This window comes from Mirounga angustirostris, unplaced genomic scaffold, assembly GCF_029215605.1.
Source record: "Mirounga angustirostris isolate CCGP_5_RB_7025 unplaced genomic scaffold, mMirAng1.0.hap1 SCAF_12, whole genome shotgun sequence".
NCBI classification, from domain to species: domain Eukaryota; kingdom Metazoa; phylum Chordata; class Mammalia; order Carnivora; family Phocidae; genus Mirounga; species Mirounga angustirostris.
The window spans coordinates 48635609-48659854 of record NW_026991720.1 but is presented as its reverse complement, the minus strand read 5'-3'; the positions used below and the strand labels follow the sequence as shown (position 1 = coordinate 48659854).

Below are 24246 nucleotides of genomic sequence, written 5' to 3'. Positions count from 1 at the left end.
TATAAAATTCTACCATGCTCTCATAAATGGCTAAAGAAGATTCTCTAAATAAAAATCAATAATTAGTTAAAAGAAAATTAGGATCAAGTAGCAAGAAACATCCCATCAGCTGTCTAACAATATGACAAATTCAGCAGCAACCACAAAGAACCAATGTAACTTCTGGTGCCAAGGAGCCAGATGGTACTGCTGGAAAAAATTAAGTCTACAGATTGGCAGCTCGACCCTGTGATTATTGCCCAAGGGAGGACAAAGTGGAAGAGGAGCGGGAGGTTCAGTATGATGGGGATAAATCAATTACCACCAACTCGCTACATCCTTCCTATCATACCCTACTAGCAGATTTTAAATATCATACCAGTGAATTGTTCAAGGTTTAAATAGTCCCAATATTAGTTGGGAATGATAAACTAATAGGTAGTGAAAGTAAAAGATAATCTCAGTCTTCCACCACAGGCCCTAGCAGAGGCCTTAATAACCTGACACACTGCATAAGATCCACAGGCAATAAGTACTATGGTATTGTTGTGAAAAATAAAGCTATCTTTTTTTTCTATTTTTTTCTTTTGCTTTTCATTCATTGATGGCATGGGTTAAACTTCTAGATCATTTTCCAAAAAGAGAATTATGGGTAGATAATGGTTGCATATGATGTCTCATGACTAAACAACTGACTTACATGTTTAGTAAACAAATATTTCATTTACTCTTTGTACACACAAAAAAGGCACCTCCCACTTTGTGATATCTAAAGAATGCCAAAAAACCAATAACATCTCAAGGTACGTTCAAAGTCAAATCAGGGTAGGAGAAAGATAATGTACATTGTTATTTATGCGATTATGAGAAATTTAATGAGTTTTCATCATACTTTTGCAATGTAAGAGGTTATACAGTCAGCAGTGACTGGCAAAGTTTATGCTGAGGGAGAATTTGGGGGGTTTTTTATTACTACCTTTTCTTGGCCTACCATCGCCTATGAATGTATACAGCTGTTTTGTATTACTCTCGCTTAAGTCGGTCAAAAAATAAGAAAATTAAGAATATTAAGATACTAAAGATAAAAAATTCAGAGTATTGATTTTTTAAATCCTAAGAATATATAATTTCACAATATAAATTTGTGCAGATTCATTAATACATCAGCAATTACATTGACAGATGGACTTTGGATGTAGTCTCAAAAACCAATCAGCAACAGATTAATTACGTTTCATCAATAAATAAATGTGATAAGACAAAAAAAGTTTTTTGGTTAATTGGTTTGTAAGTGTAAAAAGCAAGGACTGAATTTACAAGGCTTCTAGAAAAGGATTAGTCAAATCAGTGGTACACACACTAATTTGATCGATGTTCCCTGAAACCTTTTCCAATACATTTTCTAGCATATTGCAGAAGGACAGGAAATGAATTGCTACATGAGTTGCTCAATGCACTACCTGAATCCCTGTTGTGGGCACTGACAGCCACAGTGAAGGAAAAATTAATCTCTGAGGATATGCTTTATCTAAACCAAACCTAATTCACTTTTCCTTATCTAACTAAAATTGTGTATGTATACTTCAAATAGCTTGTTTCAAACGCTGTTATAAAACTTAAAATGGACATCAGCATTTCAACTTCTTAGGACACATTCCCTCACCATAATTTTGGGATAAATAGCCCTTCAACCTTCATATTTCTGGACTAAATAACAGACTAGCAATGTTTTTATAGTCTCAGGGGAATATAGCCAGTTTACAGAAGTGCCTGTATTCACACACTGTATTAAAATGTATTTTAATGTTGGATGAAAATCAGACAGAACAGAGAGTACTACAGAGGATTTAAAATAATGTCAACAGAGAAGAAATAGTTCATGATACCAGACACTTCATAAAAGCTCAATGGGTAGTAAAACAGAGCAAGAAAAATATATTGAGGAACAATTTTAACTAAAGGAGCTACTATTAAATAAAATTCAAATATCATGCATATAAAGAACAACACTAATTTATATTTCATATATTTCTACCATCTAAAGGACAACTTTGCAGATACCAGTATCAGAATTCTAGCTGATTAAATTCAAGACAACAATAGTAAGACTTTTTATTTAATCATGAAACACATAATCATATGATACAGGGTAATTTCTTTAAAAAGAATCAAATATTTGAGAACCTGATTTTAAAAATAGGAAATGATTATCACAAAGAATAATTCTTCCTTTTACAAAATAGGATCCACTAGTAGGTTCTCTTAAAAGTTACCTCTTAGTACATTTTAAAAATGAACTTGATGTATAAAATGTTGTCTTAATATATAAGTCTATAGTCACTATATATCTTGGTTTTTTGGTCATCAAGTATGCAAATATCCAACAAAGAATGGAGCCATTTAGACTTTCAAAATTATACACATTTTGATTGCACTGCTATCTCTCTGTCAAGATAATCTTGGTAATGGTTCTCAGCGTTAAGGCTCATTTTGATCAAATTCGTATGCTGTTGTTTCATTACTTCCCTATTATCTGACAGAGACAGGAAGCTAAATACTATTCACCCAAATAAAAAAGAAACAGATCACTGAAATTTAACACAGATTGTGACATGTGTGAACCACCACATTAAAGCGCCTGCCATATTCATAGGAAAAGTTGAATATTAAATCATAAAAACAATCCTAGAGCTATCAACTCATCTTTTAGTTGTTCAACAATATGACAAGATTAAATGAAATATTGCCAAACACAATGTAAACTACCTAAGCTCAAACACAGGTTAAATTCCAAGTAATTTTGCAGCATATACAAATATTGAACCATTATATTGTACACCTGAAACTAATATAATGTTTTCTATCAATCATACCTCAATTTTTTAAAATTCCAAAGAAAATTATATTAAACCAAGTTAATCATCCACTCCCTTGGTCATCTTGTGACATTGTAATAGCCAAGAGCTAACAATGGGCAAGTCCTGTGTGTTAGGCAGTCATTTATCCTTGCAACAATCCTAAGAGATGCTACAAGTATCCCTATTTTTATCAACTAAGAAACTAAGGCTTAGAAAGAAGATAATTTTTCCAAGTCATAATGTCAAACTAGGACTGAACCCAGATATATGTGATGCCATAATCTGTCCGCTTAACCACAACAGTACAATTTGATCCTTGGTGTAATAAAGTACAAAATTTATCCTCTTTAAAGCCCTTCAAAATTCAGTTTTCAGTTACTAGAAGTACATCCGGTCTGCCCTGAATATTGCTTAATGTTGTTTAAGTGGCCAAGGCAAAACATAGTTTAAAAACATGATGCCTGAATCACAAGAAAGAAAATAATTAGACAATAAAAACAAACAGAAAAGCCTAAGAACATACCAGGATTCAAATGAATGCCAAAGAAAATTATCAAGATAAAATGTATTCCCATATCTACATAATCATACTAAGGAAAGAAAGTAATTAATGGCTTCTAAAATTCTATAAATTAGGATCACATGTTTAGAAGCAGAAGCAGGAAGTCTCCTGGAGCAAGTGTCTCTATTCTGAACCCTCTAATCTAGCTCCTTCTACGGTTTCTGGCAAGTCTTATCTTTCGCATGACACTCAACATGTTTAGGCAAATAAATCAATGATTCTCTATATCTCTATCCCATATCTCAGACTCCCTCTGAAATATCTTTGACTGAATTTTTCAATACTCCCTCAAGTTCAACAGGCTTGATCTTTCTAATCCACTTTCCCAGTTTCTTTATAGATGGTATCACTTCCTCAAGAAAAGAATCTGAATGTCACAGTTCGCCTTAGGTCTAATCATGAAGTCTACCTTTGGTTCCTCTCTGTGTTCCCTCTCTGTACTGTCTCTCCCTTGTCCCTTGTCTTCACCCTCAAGGGGACCACAATCCTCCAGCCAGGTCCTTCTCAGGCCTGTACTCCTCAGAAGTGCACCAATCCCTGTCTCTTTCCTCCACCTCCAGCTCCCCTCCCATGACAGATTAAATTTTTACTTGTCTTATGATACATTCCTTACAACCCCTATCTCTACTTGCTTAATCCACTATCTACTTGCTTTCTCCATTATTACTTTGGTTATATATGGCAACTGATGAGCCAAAGCAGTAAATATAAGAGATAAACCATTGGTCCTCAACTACCCAACTACCCAAGAGTCTTTGAATTAGGATAAAACTAGAATTATTTTTCTAAGGAAAATTTAGTCTGCCTCTGGTCCAAATCCCTTAGCCCACCTTCACGTATAGGTATGCTGGTCTTCTAGGTAGGCACATATCCTTGATAAGCTCCTCATCTTCTTAAGAGAACATAATCCTACCTTTCATTCTGCTGGCTAGAAAGATATGACTATAAGTAACACAGAATAACTACACTCCAAGTAGTAGTCAAAGAATATATCCTGGGGTGCCTGGCTGGCTCAGTCAGTAGAGCATAGGACTCTTGATCTCATTATTGTGAGTTCGAGCCCCACGTTGGGTGTAGAGATTACTTAAAAATAGAATCTCAAAAATATATATATATCCTAAATTTCTCTGCTGTCCAATGCCATTCTAAGAAATATATTTGAACACAGATGAAGAATGTACAGCTTGGCTATTCTTCTAATTCAGGGGCCCAAAACGAAATCTCTCCAGTCACCAAAAAAGTATATGGAAGAGACCAGAACTGGGAGGGAACAGAGTGGTATGGAATGCAAATTGGAAAGAGATGGTGCATCTAAAGGGAATAACAAACACAATTCAAGTCTAGTGTTGCCAGCTTATCCAATTTCTCCAGGGAAGGCAGAAATATGAAATTTTCTGGGTTAGTGGAAATTTTCCAAAAAACTAAGTACTGATTTGGCCAAACAAAATACATCGATAGGCCCAATTTGGAACTTGAGACCTCTGTTCTCAATACTTTTTATGCTATCTTAACTTTAAACTAATCTATCAGGGAGTTATGTACGTGAATCAGGGCTGACATTTTCAGTAAAGGATCAGATAGGAAACATTCTAGGCTTTGCAGGACATTTGGTCTCTGTCACAACTATTTACTGCTGCTGTTGTGACATAAAAGCGATAGACAATATATAAACTAATGGGTGTGGCTGTACTCCAATAAAATATTATTTATAAAAATAACAGCAGGCCAGATTTGCCCCTTGAACTGTAGACCGCCAACCCCTGTCCTAGACTGTGATTTTGGCTCCATATAAAATGATGGCCTAAACTGTGTTTTGGCATTATGTTATAGACCTACTTTGATAGATCTTTTAGGGAAGAACTCCAGAGTACTACTGAGATATTATGGAAGGTTTTATCACATCACATGGCAATTTTTTTTAGCCTCTCTGAAATTTCATAGGTTCCAGTATTAGTAAGACCTATACTATTTTTAGGTATCTTATTTATTTTTATATCAAAGATGGTATAAATCATGCATCTGATTAGTTTTCCTTCTTTGCGTTGGTTGATAGAAAGCTTAGGGCCAAAGTAAGTGGATGGTCTCCAGCAGAAGTCTAGAGTATGGACGGTATGCATTTGAGATATAAACACTAATCCTAGCTTCATTTATTTTTCCTACCTACCCTTCTTTTCCCCATCCCTGATTTCCTAACTTGTTTTATATTTTTTTAAAGATTATTTATTTATGTATTTGACAGAGAGAGACACAGCGAGAGAGGGAACACAAGCAGGGGGAGTGGGAGAGGGAGAAACAGGCTCTCCGCGGAGCAGGGAGCCTGATGCAGGGCTCGATCCCAGGACCCTGGGATCATGACCTCAGCTGAAGGCAGACGCTTAATGACTGAGCCATCCAAGCGCCCCCTAATTGTTTTATATTAACCTTTGTGTAATATGTTTATCTTTGTTAACTTCTTCCATATTTTTAGTAAAATAATACAAATGAGAAAAAAGTAATAAAAAGAAAAGGCAGATTTATTAAGGACAAATTAAATTCAAATAACCTAAAATTTTAATTTTTGTTTAGCTATGTATACAATCCTACCTTTTTGTATATCTGCTAAAAAGTAGGCGACTGTTGGGGCGCCTGGGTAACTCAGTCAGTTAAGCGTCTACCTTTGGCTCAGGTCATGATCCCAGTGTCCTGGGATCGAGCCCCATGTCGGAGGGCTCCCTGCTCAGCAAGGAGTCTGCTTCTCCCTTTCCTTCCGCCCCTCCCCACCGCTTATGCTCTTTCTCTCTGCCTCAAATAATCTTTTTTTTAAGATTTTATTTATTTATTTGACAGAGAGAGAGGGACCACGCACAAGCAGGGGAGCAGGAGAGGGAGAAGCAGGCTTCCCGCTGAGCCAGAAGCCTGATGTGGGGTTCGATCTCAGGACCCTGGGATCGTGATCTGAGCTGAAGGCAGACACTTAACCATCTGAGTCACCCAGGCACCGTCAAATAAATAATGTTAAAAAAAAAAAAAGTAGGAAATTGTTTCACCTACTTAATCCTTTATTTTGTAATTTTTTATATTTTTCATATTTGTAAGCCTTCATATTTTTAATAGTTTTTTTCATTTATTTAATCCTTTCTACACATACACTGCTAAAAAGAGATAAAGAATAGGACAGCCAAAGAGCAAACAGGTTAAAAGCAAAAACCAAAAAAACTTCACTAACAGGAAAATCAGCCCTAAAGAAAGGTTGGAGATTTAAAAAAAAAAAAAAAAAAAAAAAGTTAACCAGTCTAGACAGTTAATCTTCTTAACATTTTTTTTTTGCCTCCAGCTATAAGTCAATTCAAAATTTAGCAAGCTAAATAATGATTTTAACCCACCATTTTAATGACATTCCTCTCCTCTAAGCAGCTACCTACTGTTGACTATGTTTCTAAGAATACTGTCTGCCCCAACCCTTCATTTTCCTACCTCCTTACACATGCGTGTACAGCACTGAAGTTTAGTCATACCTTCAGAATATCCTACCTTATTAGGTATCTGGCTTTGCCTGCCCTGACTTGCTTCTCTCTTTCAGTCAAATTATCTCAATTTTCCTTTGGAGAATGACACCTCTCCCCATCTCCATGTAGTTTGGGTGGGACTGACCTCACCCCCACCTCCCCCACCTCCCACCCACCCAAACCATAGAGATTGATTCAGAATAAGCATGACCCAAGCCAAGGACTTCTGTTACAACTATTCAGCAATCTTTCTTTCCATTAGGGTTGCTGAGTTGACAGAAAATAACTAAGAAGCAGCGAGTGGCTGGTGGCCATCTTAAAGGAAGCTACACATAGGAAGGCAGGATGTGAGAATGTTCATTACAGTTTGAATGCGCACCTGGATCCAGGTGGGCACGAAGCAAGACCCCAACTCTCTCTCTCTCTCATAGGTGAACCAATAAATTCCCCTTTCCGCTTTTTGCTTAAACCAGTTTGGAGGGGCGCCGGGGTGCCTCAGTCAGTTAAGTGTCCGACTCTTGATTTCAGCTCAGGTCTTGATCTCAGGGTCATGAGTTCAAGCCCCACACTGAATAAAATAAAACGTGCTTAAACCAGTTTGAGCTGGGTTCTGTCCCACGCACTGAAAGAGTTTGAACCAATACATCCCTTTACCAGGCTGTTTCACAAACCGGAAACGCTAACTCCCTCCATGTTCCACGTATCAGAAGCCTCCTTGTTCTCCCAGACCTGACTGAAATGCCACCTCCACTATCAAGACTGTCGTCATTCCAATCATAATGATCATCTTTTTTCTCCCTCTAGTCTTGGAGCAGTGATTACACCAATCTGCCTTGAATTAGAGTTGATATTTACATCTTTCTTTCCTCTACTAATCCATCCTTAAAGGCAATGACATGTCTTATTAATCATTTTATTCCCCCTCAGTCTAACAAAACAAACAGTAAAATCTGTTGAATTAAACTTTCATTCTATCTAGCACTCTGCCTAAAACATACAACATTGTTACCCTTTCTTCCTACTTATATTTTAAAAAATCAATTCTTTACCTCCTCTAAGACCCATTTTCTTTCAGCAAAGAAATGCTATTCTAAGCATATTAGAGGCTTATAGCATACATAGATCCCAGGACATAGATCCCAGGATACCAATACCAAAACAAGTCCTATTCAATAAAAGAAATATATATATGTGTTTCTTTGTCTCCATGGTAAGAATTTTACTATTTTTTATATTAAAATATTATTTTTATTAACCTCCTTTAGTGTTAAAGAAAGTGATAGTCATGTTCAAAATAGTAAAGCTAATAGCTAGTATTAAAAAGTGAGGGGAAGCTTTTAAAGACATTTAAACAAAATGACACAAAAGCACATCTCTGAGAGGAAATTACTTTTCTGACAAAGTCTTTTTTTTTTAATATTTTATTTATTTATTTGACAGAGAGAGAGAGAGCACAAGCAGGGGGAGCAGGCAGAGGGAGAGAGAGAAGCAGGCTCCCTACCGAGTAAGGATACCGATGTGGGACTCGATCCCAGGACCCTGGGATCATGACCTGAGCCAAAGGCAGATGCTTAACCGACTGAGCCACCCAGGCGCCCCTGACAAAGCCTTTAAGATGACACTATCTGTTTCTGCTTTTTAGGCATGGAAAAGAACTAGATGGTATTCAAGCCACATTAACATTTTCCCTGGTTATTCCAACTGCAAAGCTTTGAGGCTGCACCATTGCTTCATAACACCTAAACTTGGAGACTTCCACATGAAAAAGTATAATTAAATATCTGATGAGGACATTGGAACTTGTGAGTATGTTTGACAAGAAATACGGAATTAGAATCCCTAAAATTTCTCCATAGTGAAAACAAATCTAATATTTAAATTAAACATGACTATGAGTGTATACAGATGAAGATACAGAGAAAGATACAGGGCTCCTGAGAAAATAACCAAAAATTAAAAATTAAGCATCCTGAGACTACTGTAATTCATTCTCTCTCCAACTCTAAATCAATGCTTCTAGCTAAGGTGAAGAGTTTTTAATAAATAAACAATAAATACATAAATAAATAAGAATTACTAGGAAAAAATAATAGCCACATATGTGGAAAATGCAGAATGTCAAAATGCTATAAACATTTCTAAGTTTCTACTCTCAGTTTCTGTACTGATGTTGTTGCAGACCAGTAACAAACAGATCACAGACCCAGACCAATCTGCAGACCACACATTGAGTAGCACTCCTTGGATAACTCACACAGCTTCTTTGTGTCTCAGTTCCCTTATCTGGCAAGACTGCTCAGTTTGGTGGCTGACACATGGTGGGGGGCGAAGGAGGGAGCAGGGAAGGAGAAGAAATGAATTCAAAGAAACAAACCAACTTTCCTTTTGAAAGCCAAAAATAGTAACCATTTTTCTAGCAATGATCCCAGCACCCCTTAAATCCTGCTCCTATAACTACACATTGAAAAGCCTAGAAAATTAACAAAAAGCCAGTAAATCAACAAAATATCTACTTTGACTCCATGTTCTCTGAAATAATTTGTTAAAGTGAAATGAAAGTGACATGAAAGAAGATCCATGTGATTATACATTTATATTTGTGATACAACAAAAACACTGCTAGAAATGAGAGGAGTGATATTATATGCAACAAGACAAAGCAAGAATTCTTTTTTTAAAGGATGCTAAAGGCTGCAGAATTCAAGAGTTCACTGAGCTGAAAAGGCACAGCAAGAAAATTACTTTTTGCTATTTGCACAATTTTTAAAATATGCACTAAGCAACAATAACATTAAAGGTGAGCTAGAATATGTCCCCGTTTTAACTAGTATATTAATCTCATAACTCTTTAGAGTAAAAGAAATCAGTATTTTAAAAAATAATTTAGCCTTGAGTTAAGAATACTTAAAGAATCTTTAGTTAGGTAAAGACTTCTTAAACATGATAGCAAAAACACAGGCAACAAAAGAAAAAATAGACAAATTAGACTTCATCAAAATTAAAAACTTCTGTGCTTCAAGGGACACCATCAAGAAAGTGAAACTGACAACCCACAGAACTGGAGAAAATATGCACAAATCATATATCTAATAAGAGATCAGTAGCTAGAATATATAAAGAACTCTTAGAACTTAAAAAGACAGTCCAACTGGAAAATGAGAAAAGGCTTTGAATAGGCATCCTCTGGAGAAGATATACAAATGACCACTATGTACCTGAAAAGATGATCAACATCATTAGTCATTAGAGAAATGCAAATCAAAACCATAATGAGACCCCCCCTAATACCTGCTAGGATGACAAAAGCAAAGACAGACAATAACAAGTGTTGAAGAGGATGGGGAGAAATGGAAACCTTCCCACACTGCCGGTAGGAACACAAGATGGTATAGCACTTTGGGAAACAGTTTGACAATACCTCAAAAAGTGAAACTTAGAGTGACCATAGGACCCAGCAATTGCACTCCTAGGTATATACCCAGGAGCAATGAAAACATATTCATTCACATAAAAGCTTATACATACATGTTCATAGCAGCATTATTAATAATAGCCAAAAAAGAAAAAACAACTCAAAACTCTATCAACTGATGAATGGACAAATAAAATATGGTATATCCACACACTGAAGCATTATTGGGCTATAAAAGGGAATGAAGTATGATATATGCTACCATACAGATGAACTTTGAAAACATTATACTAAGTAAAAAAAAGAAGCCAGACATAGAAGGCCACATATTTTGTGGTTCCATTTAAATAAAATGTCCAGATTAGGCAAATCTATATAGAAAGTAGATTCATGGTTGCTTAAGCCCATGGGGTGTGGGGGAAGAGAGGAAAAATGGAGAGTATCTGCTTAGAGAATAGGGTTTCTTTCTTGTGACAATGAAAATGTCCTAAAATTGATTGGAGTAATGCTTGAACAGCTCTGTGAACTTATTTAAAACTACTGAATTGTATACTTTAATGGGTAAATTCTATGGTTATGTTAATTATACCTCATTAAGATTACTTTTTTAAAAATAGAATACCTTAAGAATCCTAGGCTCTACCCCCAAACTGTTGATGGACTTTATAAAATCAGTCATCCCTTTTAACTTAATAACTGTATATCTTCCCAAAAGCCATAATTTTAGGAGGATTAATAAAGGAATTATTATAATCTCATCCCCAATTCTGCACTACATGGCACTACTCATATGTAGGAAAAAGCCCCTCAAAAAAATAATTTATTCAAGTTGATTCTTAAAATTTCCTTACAGAGACATTTTCTTTAATAGTATCTACATTATTTTTAAATCTACAGCAGGTGTATCCCACTTTCCCTGAAGTACTGAAGCAAGGACCCTGTATCAACTCTCAATTTTGAAAAAATACTTTGATAAGCAGATACCAAAGACTGTATTCCATGTTTAATCTTTGTAAAAATTTAAAAAACAATTTTTGCCTTAATCCAGTCTGTGTCTATTTATTAACAGAGCATTTATTTGCTCTTAATGACTTTCCAGCCTTGTATCTGAGTTGTGTGTACTATTCTTTCTATATGGACTTGTTATGGTCTTTAACCTTATATCATTTGACTCTGAAATGAGAATAATGAGACACTGATTAGTACCCTTGTTTCCTAATAATTTCAGGCCACTTTTTTCCCCACTGTTTTTTTCCAGGTATAGCTTTATGAATCTTCCAATATAGTTCAAATTCATTCAAATATTCTCAAAAGTTTGCAAGTTTTTTAGTCACTGACTATTGAGTTCATGTATAAAATGAGTGACTCCTTCCATGGGCTCATGATGCTTAGCCACAAGATTTTCCCAAGTGTAATATTTCTTTATTCTCATATTCTCATTATTTGCTCAACAGAGAAAAGTTAAGGCACAGAGAGGTAGAATGGTTCCGAGAAAAGGCATGATTCATTTATTATAAAAAACTGAACTAGTAACTGTTTTCAACACAGAGTACTCAATTCAAAAAAATGATCTACTATGAATCTCTAAAACTTCCAACTGCAAATCCTACAAAATCCAGTGAAACATATGAGTTAAACAGTACAAAAGATAGACAACACCTCAGGCACATAGCTGTGTCAAACACAGAAAGAAACATTTATCTAAGGCAATCCTTAGATAAATAGGCTGGACAGCAATAATACCTTGATCTAACATGTCCTTTCTATGCGCCAGGAAGTGTATGGAAGCTCTGTGTATGTTTATCTTACTTAATCCTCATAACAACCATAGGACATGCGTGGTGTTACTATCCTCGGTTTCTTAGATGAGGAAACTCAGATAGGTCAAACAACTTTGCTGGAGGTCACAGAGATGAATAATGAGGCCAGTATTTTAACCCAGACAATAGGATCACAGAAGCTGTTCTCAACCACTGTGCTTCATTTTTAGGGTGACTGGAGTATATCTCATCCCATATCTGCCCCCAAAAGAATGAAACTGGAAAGAGAAAGGCAAAATAAGGCTCACTTAAGCTCTATCCCCATATATCTGGATAATTACCAGGCAGACTGGATGTTCACTGTTACCATGAACTCAACTGTTCAGACCCAAACTCGTCAACATTTGCAAATTCCTCCTAACCTGTTCTCTCGATGTTCATATCTCAGTTGATTCTTCCAGTCGTCCAATTTAGAATTTTGTAATTTCTTTGGCTTCTCTCTTTTTAAAATTCTACACATATCCACTTACCTTGTCCTGTCCATTCTCCCTCCGATGTATCTTTTCCTTTCCAGTTTCACTATCCTCGTCTAGTCTCTGTTCAATTCACACCTGGCTTAATGGAATGGTCTCTTACCTCACAGACCAAGGTTTTCATCCCCTTCAACCCATCTATATCCCACCACTAGCTAAATGCTTCTAGAATACTTTCCATTGTTAACATTCCCTTGCTCAAAAAGCCTAAAATGGATACTCATTTTGCTTACTGATTCAACTCCTTATGACACCATTTAAAGTCCTCAATAATTAAGTTCTCCCTTGCCTAAAATAATGGAATTCTCTGTGAAGAAACAGAAACAAATTCACAAAGGTAGTGCCTTAGCCAGAGTTAACTCGATTAGTGGCCAAATTCGGACCTGAGGCAAGAGCCAATGCTTGTTGAGTGCTACCCTTGTCCATCCACATCTCCCAATCCTCTTCAATCTCTCTAAGCCATGTTGGTCTTTGCACAGTTCCTCAAACGACACTCATTTCCAGACCCATTTCCTATTGTCTCCACTTTCTCAGCTTATCTGAAAAGCATGCTCCCCTCCATTCTTTACTAATTAAAACTTTACCTATCCTTGTTAAGTTCTGGTTCAAACTCCAATTTTTTCCATAAAACACTCATTGAGACCAGTCTGCAATCGTTTCTTCCTTTTCTGACCTCCTCGGGTATTCAATGTCAATGCCACACATTTCTGTATTTGAACAAAGTTGATAAAGTTTCAAATATTAGATATGTATGTATTGTACCCACAATTAGACTACAATTTTTTTAGGAAAAGGGACAGTTCTTTTCCCCTGCTTATAGCATCTAGATTCTTCTAGAAAGCTAGCACTCACTCTAAGTGAATATCTAAGATTTGCTGACACTTTCTGGACTACCTTTGACCTGTAGCCAGGGAGCATACTTCTTCCCCAAGGAATGATTCCAGCAGATCAATTGTGAAAATGTTTTAGGACAAAGCACCCTCTTGATATTATTAGAAAAGGAACATAGATAGCACCAACCTTTCCTCCTAAAAGTTCGCCCTGAAATTCTTTGTTTGTTTTTAAAGAATAAAACCTTAATAACATTGGTAATGAAGAAAGAGTATCTTCCGTGGATCAAAAATTTTGAGTAATTCCTAGCAAGTGGAAGGCAGATGAGACTAAAGTGAGAAAGTCATAGTAGAGGACACCAGAGCCCAGGAGGATGCCAAGGAAAGTAAGTGCTAGTTTCCCCAAAGGAGCCTCAGAAATCTACAAACAGAATTACAGGATGGTGAAGAGGGACACTCATTAAAGAACTATAATCAAAGCAGCTAGAACCACTGGGTCTGTCTTCATAAGCATGCAGCATTTAAGGCATTTGAGTTGGATGTTCTGGTCTAGAGACCAAAACCTTACTGAGTCTCCATTTCCATAAGAAAATAGGGAAAATGTCTTCCGCACAGGGTCATTCTGAGCCGATTAAAGGAAAATATGCATGAAAGAATCTAGTTCAGAGCCAGACTATTTCTCAATAAATATTAATGTATTCCTTCCTTAAAGATGCTACCCCAACCAGCAGCACAGTCACCTCTAAGGAAGGAAGGAAGAGGTAGGAGGCTTCCTTTAGAATCCTGAGCAGGCTGGCATGCCTTCCTCTGAAATCAAATTGATCAGCCCACGGTCTTTTTTTTTTTAAGATTTTATTTTTAAATTATCTCTATACCCAATGTGGGGCTCAAACTCACAACCCCAAGATCAGGAGTCATATGCTCTACCGGGCGCCTGGGTGGCTCAGTTGGTTAAGCGACTGCCTTCGGCTCAGGTCATGATCCTGGAGTCCCAGGATCGAGTCCCACATCAGGCTCCCTGCTCAGCAGGGAGTCTGCTTCTCCCTCTGACCCTCCTCCCTCTCATGCTCTCTGTCTCTCATTCTCTCTCTCGCAAATAAATAAAATCTTAAAAAAAAAAAAAAAGAGTCATATGCTCTACCAAGTAAGCCATCCAGGTACTCCTGTCAGGCCACTGTCTTGAAGAACCTTTGCTTTTAGATTTCTAAACTCTAAATTCACCGTTCAGCTCAGGTTACAGACAGGAGAAACAACTGAAAACAGGAAGTCATATACTGCAACTTCTCCAAACTCAGACAGCAAGGAAGAAAAGCCAGTTATGTGCCTAAGTCTTATGAGATACAGTGTTCTGCAAGAGCCAAAACTTCTTTACCACCAGCCTGGTGCTGACACCTGAAGGTCTGTGAGTGGGGCCCAAACTCCCTTGGGTTAAGGCATTGCCCCTATAAATATGCAGTTACTGATAAAAACCGGTTTTTGGACTTCGGCTCCAAATGTTCTTTTCAGCACCTTTTCCCACTTTCTCTCCAGAAAACTTCAGGAACCATACGAAACTCACTTAAATAACCCTCCTCTCCACAATTTACTCCACAACCTCTCAGAATATAGGCATAAAGTTTATGCTTTGGTTAATTCAATATCATGCCAAAACATATGACTCACTTCAGTCAACAAATCAGAGAGGAAAACCAATGAAACCAGTTTGGTTTTTGTGTGTGTAGGTACAGACCAAACCAACTGAACAGTGTAACACATACTAGTTACTATTTTTGGAATCTGCCTTACTAGAAACTTAGATTGCTAATTACCACCTTATTTTAGGTGATTGTTTTCTCCTTCCATCTAGATTACATGTCTCTTGAAAACAGGAACTTCGTCTTAGTCATCTTTGAAATCCCCGTTGTCCTGTCAGGGTATCTTGCACCCTTCCTCAAAAACTCTGTAAACAACTGCTGATTTACTGTATTAAAGATGCATGACTTTTCATAATGCTGACTATAATTACCTTTCTGATCATTCTAATCCACTTTGTTATAGTCTTATTGGCCCTCACTGTTTTATTTTGATGTATTTTCCCATTCAATGGCATAAAGCTTAGGTGATTCTCAATAATTATGTGTTTTTATTTACTCATATATACCTTTGTATCATGAAAATATTTCACATCTGTGTACTTTATATTTCCAATCACACAATATATTATCTTGAACGTTAAAAATGTTTTCTACTTTTTATTATTTCCTCAAACTATAACCCCTCACTTCTACCAAAATACCTGAAACTTGCTATACACATTACAGAAGGACTAAAGTAATCACCTTTCTTATATTGTTATAACACACACAAAGTAACAACTGGCATCTGAAGTAACAAAAAGGTAAAAACAAAACAAAAACCCTCAAGTGCAACACTAATGTATGTTATATACACAAAGATACGTGCAAATTGCAAACTAGTCTAAATTCTCAGAATAAAATTTAAAAATATGAGTTTAAGTATCAAAAATCACATGATACTATGGTAGAAAAACCCTTACCCTAAACGGTAAGTTATTAAAGAACCTTTTTTTCCCCTGGTTTTAAACACTGTTTAAATGTTCTACTGGAACCCAGAGAAAAGTAAAGCATCTCTTGCGTGGCTTTTACAAGATTAGTGCTAAACCTAATTTTACACAAAAAGATCTCTTCCTCAAAAGTTTGGTATGCAATGTGTAGAAATTTACACATTAAATGTATGTGTGTGCACTTCAATGGATCTATCTAAGCTTGTTTTAGATGCATTGTGAGAGCTCATTATTTATAGGCATCCCAGAGATAATCTTTTTTAAAGCAATCCTTTGGAATAAGTGATTTATATGTTTTATGAATCCAAATTTTCATACACTAGATTTTCTTAAAGAAAATTACACCAAAAAAGAAAAAAAATCATTATTTACTCTTATAAATTATGATCAAGACAGCTTAGCCCTTTTCCTTAATCCCCAAGCTTTAAAAAAATAGTTCCATTCCTAAACCAAGATTTTTCTTCATATAAACCTATGTCCTTACAATGCCTACAGTTTTCAGTAACCTATACTTGGGAATTTTTAGTTAGGAAGATACCAGGACAATAAATGACTGTTTTATATCTTTAGCTTCATTTTAGCCTTCCTATAATCATACCCTAGAGGTTCCAGATTCTTATCCACAAAGTGATTATGGTTTAGGACTGAATCAGATTTGTAACAAATGTCCACTGGGATTCCTCTCCCTATCATCGACGGGTAGAGCCGATATATGTCTTCTAGCTCATCGAATCCGTTCACCTTACCTCAGGGACTTCCCACAATGCTACGTGGTTAGAAGCCTTCTTTCACAAATGACGAAAATGAATGAAAAATGATTTCAGAATAGAAAAATGGAAACCCAAGTCATTATATAGTGTCTAAAGGCTACCCTGCCTCTCCCACCTTACTGCCCAAGCAAGCATTCTAACATATGTACAATAAGGGATATTCTTCTTTAAGGTTTTGAGTTTCATTTTCTCTAATTTTATCTGATTGCTGACATGCATCATTTATATTAACACTTCCATATATCCAGCCACACAATACAATAAAACTTCTAACAGCGATCTAGTTTGGAAACCATTATGATTTGTTTTAAATTTCCCAGAAAAATATAAGGCACAAAGTTAATAAAAGGAAATTTCTAGTAAGTATGGTTTTTTATAAATATTACCACATCAAAATGAAACTAACAGCAGTCATGCAATCATGCATAAGTAAAATACAGGCTCTTACTGTTTTTCTTAAAAGCTAATTTAGCATGTCACTCTCTCCTTTTTTGCTATTGTCTTAAAATGTATTTCCCCTCAAAAAATAAAAATAAAAAGTGCTTCCAAAGAGAGAGAAGAAAAAATTACAAACTACAGTATTTTTTATGCTACAAGCTATACAAAAATCTGTCACCATCTATGTTACAATTCTAGTCATCAATAAGGTACTTTTTGTCAATGCACCACTCAAAAATCAATTAGATCAACTCTTTTGTATAGAGAGGCAGCACACCTTTCAGGCAACTAGTATTAATGAGTAGACATGACCATAGAATCTCCATCTGTTCCTCTGACAAAGCTGTGGCTACTCTAGTCTCTCATTGAAATTCCATTAATCTGGTGTACCAAGGTCCAATGCGAAAATCAAAACTCCATCTAACCCTTTATCAGCTCACAATAACCTACAAGTGAACTCTGCCTGTTAGCATGCAGCAAGTTATGATTTTGCTATCAATCAGGCAGTTGGCCAATAAAAAAAAAAAAAGGCAGGCTGGAAACAGTGTGTCTGGCAGGGTTTGAAGACTTTGTTTTTGTTTTCTGTTTTCATCCCCTTTCAATTTCTATAGGGTGTCTGGACCTTGTGAGATTATGCATTAGTCTCCTTGGCTGTGATTTAATTGCTACCAGCAATCAAGTCGAAGCATCACTGAAGTGTGCTTGAATTTCATTAGAAGATATAACTTATGCTACTTTCCTACAGTACCTAATAAACCATAAAGAAACCAAAACACATATGGCTTGAGGGAATAACTGGAAAATTAGGTAGCCATTTGGGAACTGAGTGAACTTTTGAACCAGAGGAACAGAGAAAAAGAAATATTAAAGGAAAAGACAGACTTAGAATGCACACAAAGATGTGCAGGTCTGACCTTTTCAGTACCTTGAAAATTACATTAGCATTATGAAAAATACATACCATGTTTAGAGTTTATAATCCATCAAGGTTCAGATACTTTGTTAGTGCCTACCATAAGGTAAAAGTCAAAAGGACAAAACAACAATCTGATTTGACAAAAGGCCTTTTGGTGACCTGTGCTAATTTAGTTATACTTATTGTTAAATGCATTATCCTTTTATAATTAATATATCATTAGACTGAGGTCCCATAATGAAGGAAAATTTATTTGGCAAGGGAAAGAGAACACATACCAAATCTATGTTGAAGGGAGAGAGATTGATATGACTAGATGACTTTCAGAGTTTCAGAAATTAAAAATCCAAGTGGTAGTGTTAAAATTAATTTATAATATTCTTAGAAGAAAATGTAAAACTATCATATATGGTATTTCTTATATACCGAAAATGAGTAATACTAAAAGTTAAATTTTCAATCTGCTTAAGAATTGCTTACACCAACACTAATGAAAATGCACCTATATTTAACAAAAAACTTAATGCTATACATAAATATAAGTTTTTAAATAATATTCAAATACTGATAATGTAATCTTTTAACAATAAATCTTTTTCATGCTATTAATGTATTTCCTATATATTTGGTTATGAAAACAAACATGATAAATTATTTACTCATAATAAAGAAAATATGATAATTATGTAAATGCATTATAATTTAATAACAATTCACTTTTTCTAACAAAACACTAGCTCTCATAGATACTTAATTGTTGGATTTCTTAGGTTACAATTTTTAGAAGAATGTACATATTGCTCCCTTGTAATTCAAATTATTTATGCTATCTTTTTAAAACTCTGAGCATATACACTCTATGAACATTTTGTGTGTGTGCATGTATATTCTCCTGAGTATAAATATTCTGTCTGTGTATATGTATACCCACATACTCATTTCTATCTACCAACACTTAACAGAGAAGCAAAACAAATCATTGTAATGTGTCTGAAAAACAGCTCAACTCAAACAATAATTCACTGTTTTGCCTGAAAGTATTATTTATCAATTATAAAACATTTTCTAGTAGAAATGCTTTTGAAGACCAGATTAGGAAGGGTAATGCTCTGTTTCAGATAAGAAGTGTAACTGAAGAGAAATGTGCATCTTTTTAAAAAATAGGGAATACGAGAGAAAGAAATCTCTTCCTTTAAAAATAGAAATTAAATGTTTACCAAAATGTAAAATTCAACATAAAATGGATATGATTATTATTGCTACACATTGTACAAAGTTCTGAATAAAAAAAAAAGATTGTGTTGTTCTGAATCAGTGGTTAGAATGTTTATCACTTATGCATGTACTTGACTTATCCCTGTTCTGCAATAGACATAATTTTATACCTCATAAAAGCAATTTATGTTTCCAAAGGGAATAATCTGGATAACATAAAATGTGGAGTGCTCTGTTGCAGGAAGCATATTTTCATTCAGCAATTGTATTTAGAGATGGAACTGCACAGTTTGATCATCATACAGTGGCAGAAGGCATTATTCATTTCTGTGTCTCCATGAAACTTTGAGTGCCACGAATTAATATGCATGGCTAATTTATCGATACACATTCTTAATTTATAACTATCTCTCACCCTTATAAGGTCTCTAGAATGCAGATGCACTCAACTGGCTATAACAGAGAAAGCACACGCTACACTAAAAGCAAGTTTCATAACTTTGGCGAGTTTTTAAAAATTACGAAGAGATAAACAATCAACTTTATTACCCATTCAATTAATACAAAACATTATAACACTACTGTATAATGTGGGGTATCTTTAGGTGACAATGAGGAAAATGAGAATGTGTATTAAAGAAGCATTTGATGAAAACTTGTCTTAATGTGAGAAGGCAATGTAAGAATAATTAATTTAATACTTTATGAACTCATTTTATATGAAGTTTTAAAAAAAGAGATCAAAAATCTTTTTCATTATTTATAAAATAAACAATACAAGAAGCCATTCAGTAGCACAACAAAATTAAGCAAGAATCTGATAATATTAAATTAACCAACAAACTAATAATATTCATACAATGATGTAAACACTCTCTTAAAAATTCTAGTCAAGAAATTTCCTAGGAAAAGAAGGAACTACATACTTAAGAAAACCACTAGAGAGAGCTCTTCTGTTCCTTAAAATGTTCTGGTAAAGGTAAGGTAACTGAAGCCTCCGCATTTACAGCTTTCCGACAAGACCGCCACCTCTACACACTGCATTGTCTTGTGTTGGGATATCTAGAGGTATATTTGATGGCAAAATATCACATACCTTCAGAGTGGGCTTCGTCATCTTTATCATATCTTTCTGAAGCCAATGACACAGTATCTGGAGGCCCAGCAAAAGGGTCATCATATTCTTCCCCATCTTCTGCATCACCTATAGAAGAATCACAGAAAAGCCTTTTATAGATTAGCCATCTTAAAAAAAAATGCTACTTTGTCAAGAGAGGTAAATTTTACCATTAAACCTAGTCACTGTCATGGAAAAACAGAGTAAAAACAGGTCCTATTTTAACGTATATCTACTGTAACTTAAAGTAAGAGTTTCTGGAAGTCAGTGGACAACTGCTTATTTCTGATATAAAAGGATACAAGTTCCAAAATTATGATGGTCTCTACAAAGATGAATACAAAGAAAGTAGAAGCAAGGTAAAGCCGAGTGTGTATCCAAAACAAACAAAAAAAGAAACAGAACCAAAATAATGATAACAAATAACACACAAAAAACTGGAAAGCACAACAGAGAAAATAATTCAAGTTAATTCCATTTACCTACTCAATTATTTGAAAAATTATGATGAGAAATTGATAATTCAAAGCCATATGCACATTTTATGTTTTCATGAAGAATCACAGGGTTACATTAGAGTAGATTAAAAATACTCAGTTGCATTTTCAAGAGCAGGAATCCTTTATGGGAAAAATTACTTTAAAACTCATATAACCCTTTTAAGTTCAAAGTGATTTACAACTTGACACCTTCAATATTCATTCAGTAATATGTTACCAGGTTTTTTTTAATCTTTTAGCCAGTTTTTACATGATTTCCAAATCCTAGGTTGGTTGGTTGGTTCGTTTGAAGTCATTTAATCCCCACAATAAAATCTTGTGGTTTGGGTTTTTTCCACATACCCATTTAGAATAATTTAAAAAAAAAAAAAAGAGTGAATCAGATATTTGCTAGCTTGGGTACATATAAGTACTCATTTTTCAACCATATTCAACCACATCCAAAGAAAATTCAATAAAATTCAAAAAACTATATGCTTTATACTGTATCAATTATCTGTTAATTCAAGAGAAAACCAGCTACCTCAGGGATTACCCAAAAAGCACAATGAAAACCTCCATGGGAATCCTAAAGAACCTACAGTATTACTTTAAGACCATGGTTGCGGAGCAGATCCAGATTAAAGCTACCAGTCTCTCCAAAAAAATATCTGTAACGTCTAAAATCCATTTAATGGGTGGCACCCTATTTCTCAACATATTTTTGGTAGAGGAAATAGCCCCTTTGAAAACACCATGAAAGTAATAAAAATAAATCAATATTCATCTCGATTTCTTTATTATTTTGGCATTTCATCAGCACCCATCATCCTTATTCTGAAAAAGATAGGGCTATCTCCCATCAAGGCAGTAAGAGCAGAAGATAGAGGACTATCTTTACTGCCCCTGATGAATCCACCACCAGGTGCACCATATAGGGATGTTTCTTCCCCAAATAAAATTCCAAGGAACACATGTAAACACTATTCATTCCTTAGATCTTAATTTCTTTTCCTTTTAAAATGTTCAAAGTAGGGCGCCTGGGTGGCTCAGTCGCTTAAGCATCTGCCTTCCGCTCAGGTCATGATCCCAGGGTCCTGGGATTGAGCCTCACATCAGCCTCCTTGCTCAGCGGGCAGTCTGCTTTTCCCTCTGCCCTTCATCTAGCTCACACTCCCTCTTTCAAATAAATAAGTAAAATCTTAAAAAAAAAAAAAAAAAAGGAGAAGACTAAAATGTTCAAAGTACTTTTCGGAACATTCTGTGATCCCTTACAATATTTCTTTTATGGAAAGTATTCTGATTTTAAATATGACGTAAGAGAGAACCTCATAAAGTGCTAGTAAAAATATGTTCAGGCATGGAATGACAGCTCATGGAATATATAGTAGTAAAGATGACAAAGTTCTCAATTGCTCTTAGTTGCTGGAGTATCCTTATATTCTCAATAAAGTAAGAATTGCTATAGTATGAATTTGCAAAGGATATTTCATATCGTGAACTATAAAATAAATCTTGCTGTGAAAAAAAAAATATCAGGATACCTCAAATATACTGCCCCAACTTAGCACTTGGCATGGATAATATTATGAATAATTTCATAATTATTCAGGCTTAAATCTATTTAACTCTACATGGAAAAAAGTTAAAAGTTAAAAAGTTTAAAAAATCAGGATTTGTTGGGCGCCTGGGTGGCTCAGTTGGTTAAAAAATCAAGATTTGTTATCTTTTGATAATATCCATTATATGTTCTTATGTGTGTATCCATGTATATACACATACACACATGCACACACTGATCTATATTTACATATGTATGCACACAGCAAAAAGATCATTATTAAAGCTATAAAATAATATTTAATGAGTTAAGAATATTTTCTACAAATTGGTTACTAACAGGTTAAAGACTTCTGTGGTTTCTGTGTTAAAAAAAAAACTTTTTGTATTATTTATTAAAATAAAATTGTCTTCAGCTTTCCATTCTAAGAACTGCAGCTCATTTCAAATGCTTTTTTATAAGTAATGTGATAATTTATATTTATCTAAAACAAAATAAATTAAATACTGCTACTGGCTTCTTTTCTCCCCCTACCCTCCTTTTTTTCCCTTTTTTAAGCTCCCTTGAATTAACCCAGAAATTAAAAAAAAAAAAAATTTTTTTTTTAATCTCTGTGGTAACTATATAGGGTTATTCCCTTTTCAACCCGCACTAAGTTGAAAGGACACATCATTTCTCAAAATAGTCTTCTTCATTCTACTGCTGTTCCAGGGGTGATCCATCCCTTTTCCTCCTTCCCAATTACTTTTTTTCAACCCAACGAAGAGCTGTAGTATAAGGACCTTAAACTGAACACAGGGGTCGCTGTTGAGTAATGCAAAGCTTTTTTTTTTTTTTTTTCTCCCCAAGGGCTGAGTATTTGCAGCAATACCTGCAAAGACTTCTATAAATTAAAAGGTAAATGTTCAACTTGTGTTTATGTAATAGAAAACTGAACTCCAAAGCAACAATGGGCATCAGGTAAACGTATCCAATACAATTTACAGACATAATTGAAAGCATTACAGCCTAATCAGACATCTAAAAGAAAAGCATGCTCAAATGAAATGTCTACAGAATCATTAGTTGGCAGCCATTCTACTACAATCACACATAATGTCAGTGGTGCCTTGAGCCTGTGCCAATGACAACAGCATAAATTTTGCATCTCATTTCTGTGGTCATAAAATTAATGATCAGTTTAAAAACACTTCTTTGTAAAAGTTATTGCGCAAAGAAAAGACATGAATTCGTCCCTGTTATGTACTCACAAGGATAATTATGGGGCTGTTGCTCATTAATACTGTTTCTTGTCTCCCTAGAAAACCATTTGATTTATCCCACAACTTTTAAAAGTTTAATTAATGATACAGAGTTAACAGCCTAAAAGACAATGATCCAAGACTTCCCTTCCTATAATTTCAGTAGCAACTTAAATATTATGGCAAAAATCAAAGCTGAGTCTTATCACAGCAGCATATTTCTCTGATAAACATTTTTAAGTTTATAATAGTTGAGTTCAAATCACTATTATCCCTTCCTCATTGTATCGTTCATCATCAATTAACATTTTCCTGAACGCCTAGAGATGGAGCCCTGAACAGTCATAATCTCTACCACGGCAGAAGGTGATTGAACCAATTTACTGCTTGTTTTGTCAAACAAGTCTTATCTGAAACACAACCAGGTAAACGTTAAACTAAATAATATACCTAAAACTTAGGTGACGGTCATTCCCCCTTTATAGCATGAAAGGCAAACTTGAGGAGAAAAAGGACTTGAGTGAAAA

The 24246-nt window shown here is 35.1% G+C and overlaps 1 protein-coding gene across 1 annotated transcript in view; it reads right to left on the bottom strand.

Annotated features, from left to right (window-relative positions):
• SKAP2 (src kinase associated phosphoprotein 2) overlaps window positions 1-24246 on the bottom strand; it is a 165372-nt gene that overhangs the window by 125027 nt on the left and 16099 nt on the right. The window contains exon 4 of the mRNA XM_064575138.1: window positions 20418-20525. Coding sequence (XP_064431208.1) covers window positions 20418-20525 — 108 coding nt within the window. The remainder of the gene's footprint in view (window positions 1-20417; window positions 20526-24246) is intronic.